We start from the raw sequence: 18,347 nt of genomic DNA, 5'->3' as shown, positions 1-18,347 counted from the left end.
ATACGGAATCCTGGTCTTACATTATAAGAGATAATTGGCAATCATTCAGCAAGCAGTGGTTCTGTCACACACACACCATTTTTAATGAATGGGGATCGGCGTTCCACACCCTATGTTTGAGAAGAAGACCTATCATTTGTATACCGTGGTGGCTGGCAGCAGTACTGTTTAGTGTTGCTGACAGGCCACACTTTCACTCTTTCACATCCTTTGCTTGTCCCTCTGCAAACAAAGTGCATCAAGTTAATTGCAGGCATTACATACCAAAAGTCAACGCGCTGAAGATACAGCAGCTTTTGTGGTGTGACACTGAAACTGAAACTTGACGTGCCTTCACACAGCTGTACAAATTGGCACGCATGCTATAAATGCATAACTTCATTTCAAAAGCCTTGCACAGACTTTATTTTACTCACATCTGGAAAAACAAACTTTTGATTTAAAAAAAAAAACAAACACAAAGAAAACACTCTACCCATATATCTATGTAAACTGAGCTTGAAGCATTTTTTTTAGTTTCTCCAATAAATACTGTAAATCATCCTGTAGGCATCCTCAGGTCTACACTTACTAAATATGTAAAAAAATATCTTAGCCACTACTTTTTATCCCTATGAACAGGGCTGCCCGTACAAACATAAAAACATTGAAATCAACAATTATCATGATAAAATGTGAGATTATTTCATTCAGTAGAATGTCTGATCTAGTTTCCCTTGAAAATAAAAGTACAATATAGACAAATATGGACATGTCTTTTTTAATTTGGCTGGCTTATGTACATATATGTAGCCTTAGGTGTGAAGTTTGTAATCCACTCGTAACGTAGCTATCCAGAGATTGTCTTAATTGTTGATGCTTGCCATCTGTGTCTGTGTTTTTCGACTGTCTCTTCGCGTCCTTGTGTATTTTCTTCAGTGGGGGGGTTTGGGGTGACTGTTTCCTGCCAACGTTGAGATCTGATACCCGTTAGCCCCCACAAAATGACTTTGCCAGTATCTGATCGCTGTTCCAGGTAGCAAATTGTATGCCATTAATTATAGATCGGTCTTTGTCCTTTGGTCTTTCTTACTGTATGGCTCAGTGGGAAAACAACAGGCTGTGGGCTTGTGGTTGTGTTGATGTCAGCAGGTGAGTGGTTGTTCTTGCAGTACATGTTTCAGCCTGCCAGTGCTTCACTATTGGCCACAGGTACTTCAGAAAGACTTTACATACCTAATTTAAATATGTGTGACTCAGTGTAATCTCAGGTAAGCTATCATTTTAGCTATCTATCTATCTATCTATCTATCTATCTATCTATCTATCTATCTATCTATCTATCTATCTATCTATCTATCTAATCTATCTGTAGATTTGATCCAGGCTGAAATATTGCAGAGACTACATGTTTGGATTAAGAACTAGAGAATTCAAATTTGTTTATGCTTCATAAACACCTAATTAATTTTTTTTTTTTCCAAGCACAAACTATTCTGTTCCAGTTTTTCAGATGTGAGAATTTGATGATCAGCTCTTTTTGATCTCTCTCTTCAACATTTTTTTTTTTCGTAACATTTTCGCATCAATGAGAATAAAGGATATAAAAATGCTGACCATGAAGCTGGTTTGGCACAAACATTCACAGTTTCCATGTGATGTATCCAACCCCGAGGATGAACCGGAATCCCACATAAAACCATTTGTTCAGTATTTGAATTTAATCACTTATTTTTGAAACTGAATACCAGCCAAAGACATTCACATTCCCATAAGCCAGCCAAAACTCACAGAGCAAATATTAGCATGCTGACACACGTGAATATTTTAGCTACTAAATATCAGCACGTTTCCTGTTGAACCTCAAAATCTTCAGTTTTGCTCCTATCCAGCCATAATTGGGAAGCCTTTAAAGGCTCTGATCTGGTTTATTGCACAGCGAGGGCTGTCGCACAGAGAGATTTTGTTAAGAGAAATTATCTTCACTATCTTCTTTTGCGCCCTGTGGCACCGATATGACCTTATGTGACTTTTACTGAATGCACTTTCCTGTCAAATCAATTGCCGGCAGAGGTCGATTCAAATAATAAATGTTCTTTTAAATCCCCAACTCTTTAACCTCCCACTTCATGGTCTAATTCTGGACTTGTGCGCCAACTGGCTTTTAAAAAGACAGCGAAACACACACATACTGTACAGATACTCAGACAGACAGGGTTTACTCCAAAGTAACAATCACACAGTGTCAGTCAGTCCAAACATCGCTCACCTGAAATGGGGATTTGAGTAACAAATAACAACCATTCTCTTTGACGCACTCTTTGACAACTCACTGCTGTTATACGGGATCAATCTTTTTTTTTTTTAGTAAAATAAAATTCAAAACTTTGGGTGCAACATAAATGGGTATGTGGAAATGTTTTTCAAGATTATGCCACTGCCTCCAGATAGTAATTAATAATACAAATATTTGTTGAAGTAAGTACCTGGGGTTACTAACTTGGGGGTGAGACATTCACTATGCAGCATAATTAAGAAGTAGTGGCTGAAGGAGAGAAGGCTGCGACACTTGGTTTATTACCAATTCATTACAGTGCATTCAGAGAAAAACAAACATTAATGCTTGCATTGAGGGGCTGAGTGCCTGGCAACACATCTAATGCCCTTAAATGGCTTTATAAATTGATTGTGTCTACATTTGGAGATATAGGAAAAGGAGTTGCTAGACTTGGCTTTCCCACAGGCGGCGCGGGACCGTCTCCTTTCTGGCCAACGCTCCTCTGAGGGAAGCATCGATAAAGACGATAGCGGTGGTAATGGCTGGTGATCGTTATCAGAGAATGAAATGGTTTCTAGTCAGGCGAAATAGCTGTTTTTACGGGACGCGGGACGTCACTTCGAGGAACACAAGGATTTTAGTGCTATATCACTTTGTGCGCTCAGTAAGATATGTTTATATAGTGTCTTGTTGTATTAGATGTATCACATTTGTGCGCATGCAGTGTAGATTTTGAAGGCTTGGGTATTTCTGTCTTTGTTAGTGTCGATTGTAACGTTTATACTTTTCTTTTTGTTGTTTTCGCCTGTCAGGCATATAAACTTACTAATATTAATTGTGCAGTTTGTTATATATATATACTCTTTACACTTTACTTTTTTCTTTTCTTTACCATTTTCCTATTTTTGTCTCAAAATCTGATTTGAAATGAACTCCATTATGATTGTGTTCAACTGTGCTGTGTGAAACCCATTATTATTCAATATGATGAAGCCTATAGCTCATGTCATGATGGAATATAAAACTGGCAAATCAAGTCCAGCATACGTTACCAAAAAGGTTATATATAGGATTGTGGGGTATTGTGTTCGTGTGATTGAACTGCACAGAAGGGAGAAATCTTCACATTGTCACGTCAGATCCTTCAAGCAACGGCTGATAATGGACGTTTCTATGTAACCACAACATCTAGCTTTTTGATTCCCCTCTGTAGTATTTATCCCATACCTTTGTAACACACACAGTGTGTTCATGGAACGTTTAATCAATACTGTTTTTGTCTGCTGCCTATTCATTTGTTGCCATCAAAATCTTTTAATGTGCCAGGAGTTTGCTAAAGTTTTGTTCTGAGATGTTGTTTTCTGCTCTTTCTGTCAGAAGATCTGGTAAACACTTTGAGCCACTTTTTGGAACGGTTCATCTGAACTGAATGAGAGAAGCGTAGAGAATGTTGTGTCTACCACATATAGGGTATGTACTGTTGAAAGTATCAAAGCTTCTCTTGTCAAAATTGTGAAGCTAAATTGCTTTGCTTTTCATGCACTATTTGTTGTATGCATCCTTTGCCGTCTCACTTTGCCACACTTGATACACTCTGCTTTGATGTCTAAAATTGCAAATGTTGTGCCATAAAAGCAAACTACGTTGGATGGACAAAACATACGGGCTGCATCTTTACGAAGATGATTCATTCATGCACTGATAAAACAGCTTGCATCTACTTATGCCTGTCACACGGTTTGCTCTTGTTATTGCAAAAACTCTTCATGGACATGCTGCATTCACAACATGTTCTTTACTGTTCTCTCATAGGTCAATTGCTTGGACTCGATGCAAATTAAAGTGGGCCATTGCATAATGACTTTTGATGAATGTATGCAAATATACCATGATATTATCTTTATTTTAAAAAAGATAGATAGATTATCAATGAATACATTATAATATAATATGCACAACATGCTATACATGTGATAACTATAGAAAAAAAACCCATAAAGTTTAAGAAAAAGAAAATAAGTTCAACACGTCAGAGTGCGTATCTAATCTTGAAAATAAAAAATAAAAACGACATTTCTTGGATACATTTTGTACACATGAAAGATGAAGGTTATTGAGATATAATAAATGAACTCAACATCTGGGCATCTGAATAAGTTATTCAGAAGTAGCAGCCAAAAACAGACAAGGTGTGCCGATTTGGCCATTATGCTAAAACGGCTTGTCTCATGTTTCCTAAAACTCTGTTAAGGTCTATGGACAGGATTATCTTGACATGAGGACGTGGGGTAGAGTAATTATTACCAGAGTTTCTCCGTGATTTTAGTCCCATCTGAATGTGCCACGTCAGTAGTCATTACTGGACGATGTCAGTAAAGATTACGGCGACTTTCATCTGGGGGTAGAAAAGTCCATAAAAATGACCCCAGGTAATACGAATCCCGTGTGAATAGACAAGCAGTTGGTATGTGCGTAGAATATGCCGCCACCTCGTGTTTACAAAGAGATTTCCATGGATCGTGGAGATGGATTGTGATAACAAGAAGCAGCGTAGTACGCACATGGCGACAGGCGGTGACGGCCGCGCATACATCGCGCGCCACTCGGTGTCGGGTCAGGGATCACCTCCCTCGTTGGGAGCCCTTGTCGGTGCCCCGGGTTACTGGGTGGGATGACAGAACATGTGCCTCGTCTGAGGGGGTTACGTCACCCGCCATGGGAGTGCATGAAGCTGGTCATAGCGGCGGCTCCGCAACTGGGCCCAGTAAAGGGCTCGTGGGACAGACGGAGCGATTGACCTCGATTATCCCCTCCCAATTGTAGTCGTTTTACTGAGATTTCTTATCCCGTGCAAACTGGCCATTAATATTACAACGTCCTGTGGTAAAATTACATTACTCTACCTTCCCATGTAAAGCTAATCCTCCCTGAATAGGGCTTAAGACTGCCATTACTGGTTTGGAGGCTGTTGGCTTTGAAGAAAAGCTGCTTCACCCGGGATGAATTACCAAACTTAAGAGCTAGAAAACAAAGGTGATACTCATTAAATGCATTAATACATTACCTAACTTCCCCCACCTGCAGTCTCATTGCTTTCTGTTCATATATGAGTGAGGCTAGCATTCCAGCTGACTTCATTAAGTTTCATTTTCCATTTTATCTCCACTGAAGTGGACCATTAAGTCGGCGCGTAAGGGTAACTGATCAGCTAATCTGCCCGTGATTTATGTGACAGGGAAAACTGAGGACTTAACTTAGCATTGATTACTGACATGCTTAATTGGCTAAACCCACTGGTACATTGCGACAGGCTTATTGGAAATGTCAAATCAAGCAGCTCATTTGCATTCGTGATGTATGATGTCTGCTCTAGCGTCTGCCCAGGCAGCACAACCTGACACACACACACACAGCCATAGAGGGAAGGGCCTGGGATCGCTGCCTTAAATTCTAAACTGACCATCTGGCCTTCCAGAACATTGATATTGGCCAGAGCCATGTCTGTCTGGGATGCATTTATCTGACAGTTCCTGAGTGAGTGAGGATGTGAGGATGGGAAACTCACCTACGGGGATTTGAGTTCAGCTTTGACTGCAGATGTCAAAAGCGAGTGTTGACAGAGTAGAAACTATGTTGTTTTAACACTTAAATTCTTTCTTTGAGTGTGTGCTTTGGAGAGCGAAACAATGGCTGGGAGTTCTCAAGTACATTTGGGTAAGAGACTTTACGAAAACAACATTGCATGAATTTGCAACAAAAGCACTATGTTCTATGACCTGCGCAATTACATAAGGCGTGAAAACGAAACAATAAATGCTGGTTATGTAAAACTAAACAATGAAAGGTGGAGTTCATTGTTTTCCATTCATTTGAGTCTGGATTACTTAAAAACACAGACGAGTGCACACAAGACAAAATGACTGCAGTTAACCCCAGCAGGGTTCTGTATTTTATGCAGCTTATAAAAATGATGGCATTTTTTCACTTAAATTATAGAAGCTCCTACTTCTGCATATACTAAAAAAAAAATCAGCTCACTACCTAGTTAAAATAATTTCTCATTCATCAATGCTTCTCTGCCAATTTGTTCAATTTTGTGATTGTAAACGTGGAAATCAACGGATCTCAGATCTTCATTTACTGACTAAGTTGAAGTGGGTGAGAGAGAGCAGGTTAAACCTACAGCACAAGACAATAAATAACATTCGACTCAAGATATCCAATTAGAGCTGCCACTAACGATTATTTTCTCGGTGAATCGAGTAATCGTTTGGTCCAAATGTCAGAAAACATTAAAAAAATGTTCATCGGTGTTCGTCAAACCTGGAAATAATGAGGTTCTCGAATGTCTTGTTTTGTCCACAAACCAAAATGATTCAATTTTAATGACTTCTTTGTTATATGGAGCAAAGAAATCAAGAAAATTTAAAGACGCAAAAACAATCAGAAATTTTGTTTTAATAATGAAAAGAGCGTCAAACCGATTAATCATTAATCAAAATAGCTGATAATCAATTAATAATCAATTAGGGTAATTGTTTCAGCTCTAGATCTGATGTTTTTCAGCCTTTATGTGTCAGAGCCATAATCACAAAATCCAAAGGACAATTTTAAAAGTTTATATCACAATTATCCTGACCAAAATAATTGCAATTAATGATATTATTGCGACGACTGAATGTTTTTTGTTTTAATATAATTTTGCAGCCTTCTGTCAGCACTTACATATTTTTTAGCAGGGGTGAGGGAAAAATCGATACAGTGAAATGTCGCAATATTTTGTGTGGATTTATGAGATTATGAGACACCAAGTATTGCATTATTTTTTTTTTGCATATTGTCCCATCACTAACATGACATCCTAAATATTTTTAATTGACCCTCATAGTGCTGCTTTAATATACAGTAACTACCTTTTTTCTACTGGATTCCTCATGTTTAAAGTTAATTCTCTGCCATCCAAACCCAGCGATACAAATGCAATCTCAGCTGTTAAGTGAATCCCATTCCATGGACACAGCGTTGAATAACCATCACAGCAACAGATTAATAAATAAGGTAATTTGACTTGATAATGTTCTCACGGTATTCAATACGTGTCGCGCACGTATTATTCAGGTTCCTTGACTCGCTGAATAGGCTCGAGTCACGTGGTTTAACACAAAGCATCAAATTGAAGTCAAGGTTTGCCTGTGAGAGCAGAGCGCGGATTGGCATCTGTATAATTCTGCTGTATTAAAGTGCATGTAATTCCCCTCTTTGCACATTATACGTGTTGTAATTATGGAGCAAAGTCTGAAAGCCTTTTTATTTTTATTTTTATGTTTTGTATGGTTCTGTATTGAAGTATTTGTATTTGAAAAATTGCGCTTCCCAACCTCAGTTTCCCCTGAGTTGAGAAATATCTTCATTATTTTCTTTGTTACGTGCCCACCAGTGACACTTGGTTCCGTTAGCATAACTGCTAGCAAAGATGGCGGACACTGTTTACATTCTGGGAATCAGGTCCTCTCCCCTTACGTGTGGGTCTAAAAAGTGCGGAATTAGAAGTTTGATAAAGTTCAAATTAACTGAAAGGAAGAGACACTTTCTAATTACTGAATGCAATAACGTTTTCCAGTACTTTGTTCACACTCTCATATTCATGAAACACATGAAACTTATTACTTGTGACGCATCATCTGAATTAATATACTTATGAATAATGCAGCACCTACTGCAACCGCAGCACTTCATGATTATATGTCATTGTCCAATAGAACGGCAAACACAAACCAAGTCACTTCTACATTTAGTTTTATTTCAGTCCAAAACACTTTGATCTGTGCTGACATTGTTGTGGAGCTCATGCATCGGTATGCTTTGCTCTGGTAAAGACTCGGACCAGAGGTGGCTGAAAACAGAAACACTCCCCACTCCATGTGCATTATAATACTTGTTGTTTTGTACTGGCTGATTTATTGAAAGACGCACAAAGTGAAACTATAAGGAAGACAATGAGTGAGCCAGTGGTAGGCTATTACAGTACATGTATTTAATTGCACACATTTCAGATATTGGCATGTTGGTATGTATATTCATTCGCCAACAATTTAGGTAATTGAACGCCTTAAAAGTGTTGTGAATATTACAAATCCTATCCATAATCTGCTGTCTGAGAACAAATGTTCCAACATCACCATGGAGGCCTTCGCTTCAGCTAAAAAAACATGAATGCTGTCATTTTTGCTTGAGATGCGCATCACTAATTGGGATCTGTTACTGTCTGAAGTCAGATTCTCTAACATCGGCAGACGTACACATGCGGCGAGTGTTGAGGTTTTGATCGCAGATAGTCATTCAAGTGTTTGTCAGCGCAGTGATTTCCTCCGAGTTTAATGAAGCGCCCGCGTTTCATTTGTCACAGTCAGTCTTCACTGGATCAGCCTTTGATTGCCACCTTTAATGAGCAAATGCATGTCAATTTGCTGATATTCATTCTCCGTTGGTTATCCTAGAATTTCAGCCGATGATTTCAAATGTTCAATCCTGTAATAGTCGGCCCGTGATTCCTACTTCTGAATTTTTTGGTCAGGTTTGGGTCAGCACACACTTTCTGCCAATGTAGCCCCTTAGTTTTATTTTTCAGATGGTCAGTCCTCTGATGATTATCCCTCAACTTGAGCAGAGCTTCATTGAGCTACTTATTTTCATTTTCCAGATGATCAATCCCCTGTTAGTCATGGTGCGATTTCTGTGGAGCCTCCGTGTAATTTAATATCCTTCCACTTCCGACCGCACCCTCTCATTTCTTTCTGCCCCCATGTTGTGCTCTGATGTCTCCTCTCACAGCGCTGTTGGAGGTGATGCTGGCCAGCAGAGACTGCATGATGGCTGGAGATTTGTGCTCGAGTGACGAGACGTGCAGCCCACGCCTGCGGACGCTGCGTCAGTGTGTGGCAGGAAATGGCAACATGAAGTTGGGTCCCAGTGCCAAGAGCCAGTGTGCCAACGCAGTGTCTGCCCTTATGTCGAGCCCTTTACATGGCTGCCAGTGTAAACGAGGCATGAAGAAGGAGAAAAACTGCCTCAGCATCTACTGGAGTCTGCATCAGGCTTTCATACACGGTCAGTGGTTACTTCATAGCAGCTTTCTGAACAGCTACAATACGTGATTGCGATAAATGTGTTAAAATATGAGCTGTTCGTGATTAAAAAGAATTGAATTATCACTAAAAAATGAATGATTGGCAATCTTCTAGACATACAACGTGGTTCAGCTTCAGCATTTGTGTTTTTCTTCAGTTTAATTAAAATTAAGATTAATTAAGATGTTCAAGTCACTGTTTCTATATGTCTGTGTGTGATTCTTTCAGGACTAAACCTGGTGGAGCCTTATCCCTACGAGACCGTGCAGAGGGATTATGACTATGTCCGCTTGGCCTCTATTACAGCTGGCAAGTTCCAAATAACATTCATTATCTTTCACCTTTTTTTTTTTTTATACCACTGAACCCCGAAGCTAGAATACATGATTCAACTGAATCTTCCCTGGGATCAGTATTTCCCCCCCGAGGCAAATCTAAGTCTTTGTTGTTTCTGAGACACATTTAAACACGTATTCTGTATTCATCTAAACACAATCCCCAACTCCAAAATGGCATCTTTGTCTTTCAGTTGTTGGATAGCAAACTTTATATCCCAGATTCAGCTGAAGTAACATAATCTGTGAATGCCAGTGAATACTAATGGTGTCATTTTTCTTTTATACTTTTGCCTAAAAATGATAGAATATCTCATATTTGGCTTTGTTTCTCACAGCCTGAGGCTCCTGTTATTAAGCAGCCTCAATGCATTTATTAAAACAAGCTAGGGCTGCAACAATTAATGAATTATGAATCAATTACTAAATGAATCATCAACTATTCTGATAATTGATTATTTGGTTTTAAAAGTTTTGAAATGATTAAAAGAATATGTTCTGGCTTCATTGCTCCATTTGACAATGGAATCATTAAAACCGAAAGATTTTGAGGTTTGAATACACCAATCAACATTTTCTGACATTTTATCGACCAATCAAATACTAAATAAATTGAGAAAATAATTGACAGATTAATCCATTATGAAATGGTGATTGTTACAAATTAAATTCCTCAATTCACCAATAAAGAACCACTAATCAATGACATTTCATATCATCTATTCCCCTTGTTTTGCCTGCCAGTCTAACAATTTACAATCATTAAAAAAAATATATATATCAACCTTGTTTTGTAATAATAATAATGATGGTTTTCAACAAATCTTTTGCAAGACATAAACTTTACTGGCCTATACATTTTTTTAGAGCCTCTCTCAGGGTTAAGGCCACATGTGCGCTAGAGTATATGAATGTAACCCAACCCACAAACTTATGAAAACCATGTGGGGGGAAAAAGTGGATGACTCATCCCTGAAATAAAAAGCTCAATGGCGTGCACATTTCGCAGGTAACATTCAACACATTCACACAAAGTGCCCGGCGTCACTTACACAGCACAGGTGGCCATTCATAAATTGTATTGAGCTCCATTCATTGGTGCAGACAAGAAAGGGGAGTGGTTTGTGCAGTTCGTATTGTTTTGGTTGCATACAGCGAGACTGCCACGAGCTCTTGTTACACACGTCTTCACATCATCCGACTCTTCTGATGATTTGATATTAAATATTTGATCAATTTCCTGGACCCTATTTAAATCACCTACTCTCCCTCCATCTACGTCAAAACTGTTCCACTCTGCATCGCTCACTTAATAGCACAACTTGTCAGTAATGTAAGTGGACAATTCTATCAATAGCCCCCAAAAAAAGACTCAGCTGTGGCATGATTTGCCATCTCCAATGGTCCAAAGGATCAATGAGAGGTAATAAAAGGCAGAGCAACGCACATTTAGACCACGGCCACATTAAACCCTCCTTAAATCATAATCTTATTTTACAAAAGCAAATGGATACTTGCATTTGATTGACTGCTTACAGTAGCATAGACAGATGGACAAATGGAGGGATGCAACAGTGAAGTGTACAGTAGATATCCTGTAATAGGCAATCCATGATTTTAATTAGAGACTTTTTAAAAAAATGTTTAAAGCAGGAACATTTGTGGAGTAACTTGTATTGGTGCTGTTTCCACAATGCCGGAACAGAGACCAGACTGCATTGATTTTCTGGTTCTAAGGAAATGAGCCTCTGTTGTTTATTTACAGACACGTTCACCTTTGAGTTGAACTTTCATTCCAAAGCGCCAATCTGAACTTTAAAAACTTTGACGAGATGAGATTACATCTCGGCACAGTGAATATGTAAAAGGTAGCACATTCTACAGGGTCACATGAACTTTTTTTTTCTTTCTTTTGTTCCATTACGTTTTTACACTTGTATTTAAAATCGCCTTTGTCCTCACTTCCATCCACAGACTTAGATATTGGCATGACAACTGTGAATCGCTGCTTAGACGCAGCCAAGGCTTGCAACGTGGACGACTTGTGCCAGAAGCTCCGCACAGAATATGTCTCGGCGTGCATCAAACCCACTGCCAAGTCGGGCCTGTGCAACCGGCCGAAATGCAACAAGGCTCTGCGCAGGTTCTTCGACCGAGTGCCCGCGGATTACACACACGAGCTGCTCTTCTGCCCCTGTACGGACACGGCGTGTGCAGAGCGTCGGAGGCAGACCATCGTACCCAGCTGCTCTTACGAAAGCCTGGATAAACCCAACTGCATCACGCAGATGAGAATCTGCAAAGCTGACTACGTGTGCAGGTCAGAGAAATAGGAGCTGTTAATTGGTTACCATTCATTTTCACGTCAGTCTTTCTCGACGTCTGTGATTGTTATTAAAACCATTTCTCACACTTAGCCACGGCCTCCTATGCATACACTGACATATTGCTGTAATATATTCATAATCCCCAGGTTTGCTGTGCTTAATGTTCCAGCTCTTGACTCACATATCCCAAATCAGCAAAGCCAATGCTTCATTATACCCACTTTAATTCAAGTATTCCTTGGACATAGAGTTTGGATTTATGCACCATACGTACAGTATTTGGGCCAGCACGGCTCAGTATTATGGCCATTTGAAACCAAATAAACAACCATTCAATCAACAAAATGGCCTGCTGTTTTACCCTAAAGCTTTCTACCCCCATTGGTTAGAACACCCCAGAGAGCCTGTTGGAATAACACATTAAATATTTAGCACAGATAAAGAGCCAGATGGATCAGAGTTATCGCTCATTGCTATCTCTGGTCATGCCCATTATTTTTCACAGCCCCATTACACTCAGAGGGCTTTACTAATGATCCCAGGTCTGGAGAATGAAATATATTACTCTTTCTATCACTTTCACATTACAGTCCAATGCCTTCAGTCTCCACCACAGCCAACGATACGTCTTCATGTCAGAGGGGCAAACTCTTAATTAAATGATCAAATTATTAAAGTGTACTGAATGTATGAAATAATAACAAAAAAAAGATCCATCAAACTTTTAATAAAAAAAAAGAATTAAGGGGATCTACCAGGATTCTTGCTAATGTATGTCCGTTTTTTCCGCAGATCTCGTCTGGCACAGTTTCAGTACGACTGCGAAGCCTCAGAAACGTCCGCCAGTGGCTGCAAACAAGGAAATTATGCAGCCTGTCTTCTCGCCTACACGGGGCTCATAGGTAGGTGCCCAAGTTAAACACACAAATATAGACTTGGAATGAGAAACTTCACAAAAACTTAAAGGAAATAAAGAGCTCGCCAAGGACAGAGATGGTATGTGGATGAAGGTATAAGTCAGAGAAGGAGAAATATATATATATATGTATAGTAGATATAGTGGGAACATTCATAAAGATTGGGATGAAATTAAAAATATTTTTCCAAGTAAAAACATTTTTTTCAGTACGAAAGCCAAAAAAACTAAGACAATAAAATGCAAGGTGTGGGTGTATTATTTCTTTACAACAGTCTTCTTTCCCACTCACTGGAGTGACAGCTGCTAATGCACTGCACTGCCACAACCTCAAATGGTAGCCCTCAGCACAAACATGTGCCAAGCACAACCACCGTCACTGCATTGAGAGAAAAAAAGAAAAAGAAAAAAGACTTGACGTGAATTAAAATAGAGAATATTGTCATATTTCTCAATTCCATCATAAAATAATATATGCAATACCTACGCAATGACACTTGAATCCCTTTACATATCTTCACATCTTCACGTCAGTGAGCAGGAAGTGCAGTGTCCATTAATGCCTCAGAAAATAAAGCATGACTACAGTGTTATAACTCGGGGGAAGAATGAATATTTAATGGTGATTGAAGGCTGCTGCGTTCTCTCTCTCTCTCTCGCTCTGCAGGAAGTACGATAACGCCCAACTATGTGGACAACTCCACGTCCAGCGTGGCTCCGTGGTGCTCCTGCTCAGCCAGTGGCAGCCAGAGGCAGGACTGCGATCATTTCCTGGGAACCTTCACCAACAACGTCTGTCTCCGTGAGTGTCACTGTGCTGTGTGCACTGTCCTCGAAATGTTGTCAATCAGGACTTTTTTTTTTTCTTGGCAAAGGGGTTGGGTTTTTACAGGCAGGTATTTAATATGACAGACGGGTAAACAATGTGTCTGCTGTTTACGTGTCCAGTTTAATCAAGGTCAAGTCGTTTATGGCAAAGAGCAGATTTCCTGCCCTCGTCTTTCCAAAGCTAAATTTAGCTCAGTTTCTGGTCACAACACAGTTGTTTAAAAACCTAAAGAAGTCTCATTATCTGAAATGAAAGACCAACTGTGAGACAGACTGCGACAATGAGCAGTTTATCTTTTCACTGTACACGCCTTAAAACTGGAAACTACGAAATCTACAATTTGGCTAATTGGAAAATAAAATGTGTTTTTATAACTACATTCAGGTAAGGCTACCTGAAGATGTTAAAATGCAACTTTAGATATTTTTAGAGTTTTTTACAGTTATAAACTGAAAGTAATGAGTGCTCAATCTGTAGCTAAAATAATATTCATAAACATCTTAATACATGCACGACCATCAAACATTCAGGGGCAGCTGTAGCAAACATACACTTCCAGCGTCAGTGTGAGTATATAAGCAGTGCCCCGTCACTGCAGAGGCAAAACAATACTCTTCTATTTATACCCACATTATTAGTTTAGATTTCCAATTCAACTTTAAAACACTCATTTGATCATAATAAAATGCTGTAGCATGTGACAACTGTTGTGAAAATGTTAATTCTACAATAAAATAAGGTGAGGCTCAAAATGTGTATAGATATCCTGCCTCACTGTCTCATATAAACCATTGCTTTTACACTAAAATCTGCCAAAAATAACAACAACAAAATTTAATAAACCATGCACTAGATTTGTGTCACTGTATTTCATCCGCTGTGGAGCCACACAGTCTTGAAAAAACTTCAAGTAGTGGAGGAATGAATACAACGGGTGTGCAACGGTGAGATTTAAGACAATAGTGATATCATGGTGTGTACAATAAACTACAGTGTCTACATAAAAGAAACAACATGGATTGTAGAATGAATGAATGAATGAATGTTCTGCTTACATCTTCCGCTGACAGACTGTACGTATGACTGAACCTGTCCACACCACGAGTGTCTTTACTCGGCCCATGGGGCGAGGTGATTCTTTGGCCAGTCTTTCCTCGGGCCTCCTGCCTAGAAAAGATACACAGAGAGAGGTCTCAGAGTTGTTTGGCCAGAGCAAATGGTCTATGAGTTAATGAGGTCGATGTGGAGAGGCAGGTGCAGTTTGGATACTTGAATAGAATACTGATTCTTTTCTATTTTATCCCGCCGCTGCTCGTACCCAACTAGGCCTTGCATATGCTCTCAGGCGGAATTCCAAATTCAGAACTTCAGGCATTGGCCGTGATCGTCAAAAACGCGAGTGGAACTCAAAAAAACAACAACAACAACACACACACAGACAGACAGACAGACAGACACACAAGGCCGTATTGCTGAGGTCTAACACATTGTCTCGTGTTTCAGGGAATGCACTCACGACGTTTGGAAGTGAATCAGACCAGCAGCCGACTCTCAGTGTACCCAGTGTACCCAGCGCCGGCCACAGCAGCAGAGAGAACAGGAGTGCCACTTCTCCACCACAAACCATAGAAACCGAGAGGAGCTTTCTGGACGAAATCATACCAACACAGGTGTGCAATTTTCTGTGCTGGTCGGGGGTCACATTTTTACTTTTACCAGCTGCACACAGCTCACACATTCAGCAGTAAAAACTTTCCAGGAGAAAAGTTTGTTCAAAGTGCAGCCATTTTAACATATTACACTCACTATGTAGCGAATGTTTTAGAATCTGTGTTTCAATCAATTATTATTAGTTTTGCTGGATGGATTAACAGGGGAAAGACTGGTGTACAACTAGAGCTGATTATTAATCGATTTCTAAATGAATGGACCACTATTTTAATAATTGATTAATTGGTTTGAAGCTATTTTCATGATTAAAATATGATTTCTGATTGTTGAAGCTTCTTAAATGTGAATTTTTCTTCATTTCTTTACTCTGGATAACAAAGAAATCATTAAAGGTTAATCATTTTGATTTGTAGACAAAACAAGACATTTGAGAACGTCATCATTTCCAGGTTTGACGAACACCGATCAATCTATAATCGACAGATGAATCGATTATGGAAATAATCGTTAGTTGCAGCTCTATGTACAACCACTCATTTTCAAATTCTACAGAAAGAAATTATGTTTTTTGTGCATAGTATAAACACGAGGAAGGAAACTGAGATGATGCCCAAACATAAAGATAACATGTCTGAAAGTAAAGTAATACAAAATTGCGATATAGACATTAGCAGAGTCTTAGCACTAAATGATCTAAGAAAGAAGTTGTACACTGATCTCTCTCTCTCTCCTGGCAGGTCTTGGGAAATGAACTGCTGGTGGGCCAATCCACGCTGCCATCCAACAGCCTTCCCAACTGTGCGTCTTCTCCCTGCCTAATACTTCAAGCTGCTTTTAACCTTCTGCTGTTGCTTCATCTGCTGAATACTGGACCCTGAAGACCGCGGGCAAAAGCAGTACGCGGACCAAGCCAACGGAAGGACTAGTGCATCTCGGAGGAAAATGGACCACGTTGCTGTTAATCCTCCCTCTAAATATGTACAGCAGTTCTTGTTTTTTTCTATTTTTGTGTCTCAGTGGTGCCGTTCCTCCCGCCATGGGGCTTCTCACTCAAGGTGAGTGAGGTTGAGGCCCGTGGTGTTTGTACATTTGTACATTGTTATTGCGATCGAGTGAAGCCAAAATGAAGTCAAGACTACCATCATCGTGGACTAACCCAGCTCTCAGCGATCAAACTGCAAACCATTTCTCAAACGAGTTAGATTGAAAACATGAAGCAGACGTGTGTGATAAATACATGACGTACTGTATGTGCCGTACGTGGGGAGATGCTTTTTCTCTTATTTGAAATAATGACACAGAAAACGGTTGGAAACGGTGTATAACGGCGAACGCCGAGTCTACCCTGAGCTCCGAAAATGGCTGGAGAGCTGCTGGCGTGTATGCTGCTTTAACATCACTCACCTCAAGCATCTGAGAGAGGAACATTATTTCTGATCAATACTGGAATAGTGAGGTGATGGAGAGACTATAGAGCAACATTTGGCTACGACATCTCAAAAGTGAAAAGCCCAGCAGCATTATCCAGAGGGGATTTGGAAAAAAATAATCATCCTGTTGCCCTTTGTCATTATTTGTTATTGCTGATGCTACAGTGGCCGTTCATCGAAAAGTCCACTCCATGCAGAGACAAGTTCTTGTACTTAAAAAAGCCGCACCGCTTTAATATGTGTTTGTGAACGTAATACCCTTTTATTTCTCATGTGAACCTTGCTATAGGAGGCTTTTGCGTTTTTGTGCCAGGGAGGTAAGTGAACAGTTGTGTTGCCTCCACTGGTGCAGAGCCTGTTTGAGATCAGACAGTTATGAATGATTCAGCATTTTCTGTTCGGGGGAACATGCCACTGAATTCTGAGCAGGACTAGAGGTGCTGCAAATAAAAGTTCTCAGACCATTACAGTAATGCGTCAGCATCGTTTGATCTTTTCTTTTAATCAACACATGCTCTCTAGTGTAGTGTTTAGCATCGGAACACGTGCCCTTGTGGCGGCAGCAGCAGTAGCAGCAGCCGTCCACATCTGACCTCACAATTTTGGTTGTATATATAATCTCACCAGCTGTAAATGCCACTGTCTAACTTTCCTTGGCGACAAATAAAGTTGCTTAAAGCTGTCATTGGACAGTGTAGTGTGTCATCCTAACTACACACAAACCAGACGCAGGAGCGGTGAGCAGATGATGGGCGTTGGGTACCTTGACCTGTACCAAGACTTGAAATGGCAACGCTCCAGTTACGAGCCCAGTCGCCTTCTACTTGGCTTCCGTTTCTAGTCCAGTTGGTTGCGTGCACATATTTCGGTACAAAAAAAAAAGAAGAGAAACAATGAAGACGACAGCAACCACGGACACACTTGCTTGAGGAAGCCGTCCAGTACCCACACACCAACACATACAACCAATCACTCAAAGAACACAAGGTCATACAACTGGGGTCGAAATAAGAGGCGTCAAAAAAAAAGTGGAGAGTTGTGGCCAACGAGAAGCCCGAGCCGTGGCCAAAAAAAAGCACAGGTTTTGGTTCAAGATGCTGGTGCTCGTGTGACATCAAATATAAGATCGTATATTGAGCCTCTGAAAAGGTTAGAGTCAGTTTGTTCTGAGTCTTTAATTGTTTGATTTATATTCAATTTAAAAAGACAACACATTTTTCAAGTTTTTGCCACAATTTCAAGGGTTGCCTTTTTTTGTCATTTCCCATATACATTGTCTTATAGTACATTGAAACATCAGGGAAGATAAAAGTCTAAGGCATTGATGTAATATGAAAAGTTAGGCTCACCGGTCAGGGATCACAGGTGTCTGACAGACCACTGCCACATTTTTGTTTTTTACAGGTGTACAAAATACTTATGTCCTTTTAAATCAGTGGACAAAAACCTGTTCTC

At 39.8% G+C, this 18,347-nt stretch overlaps 1 protein-coding gene across 1 annotated transcript in view; it reads left to right on the top strand.

Annotated features, from left to right (window-relative positions):
* The window catches only part of gfra4b (GDNF family receptor alpha 4b), a 32,371-nt gene extending 15,010 nt beyond the window's left edge, over positions 1-17,361 (top strand). Inside the window, exons 2-8 of the mRNA XM_044039532.1 lie at positions 9,089-9,364; positions 9,613-9,693; positions 11,694-12,039; positions 12,839-12,948; positions 13,630-13,764; positions 15,295-15,461; positions 16,200-17,361. Of these exons, the coding sequence (XP_043895467.1) occupies positions 9,089-9,364; positions 9,613-9,693; positions 11,694-12,039; positions 12,839-12,948; positions 13,630-13,764; positions 15,295-15,461; positions 16,200-16,340 (1,256 nt within the window). The 3' untranslated portion in view covers positions 16,341-17,361. The remainder of the gene's footprint in view (positions 1-9,088; positions 9,365-9,612; positions 9,694-11,693; positions 12,040-12,838; positions 12,949-13,629; positions 13,765-15,294; positions 15,462-16,199) is intronic.
* Positions 17,362-18,347: the final 986 nt, after the last annotated feature.

Source organism: Solea senegalensis, linkage group LG12 (genome assembly GCF_019176455.1).
Source record: "Solea senegalensis isolate Sse05_10M linkage group LG12, IFAPA_SoseM_1, whole genome shotgun sequence".
Lineage (NCBI taxonomy): Eukaryota > Metazoa > Chordata > Actinopteri > Pleuronectiformes > Soleidae > Solea > Solea senegalensis.
This window is presented reverse-complemented; position numbering and strand designations above follow the sequence as displayed.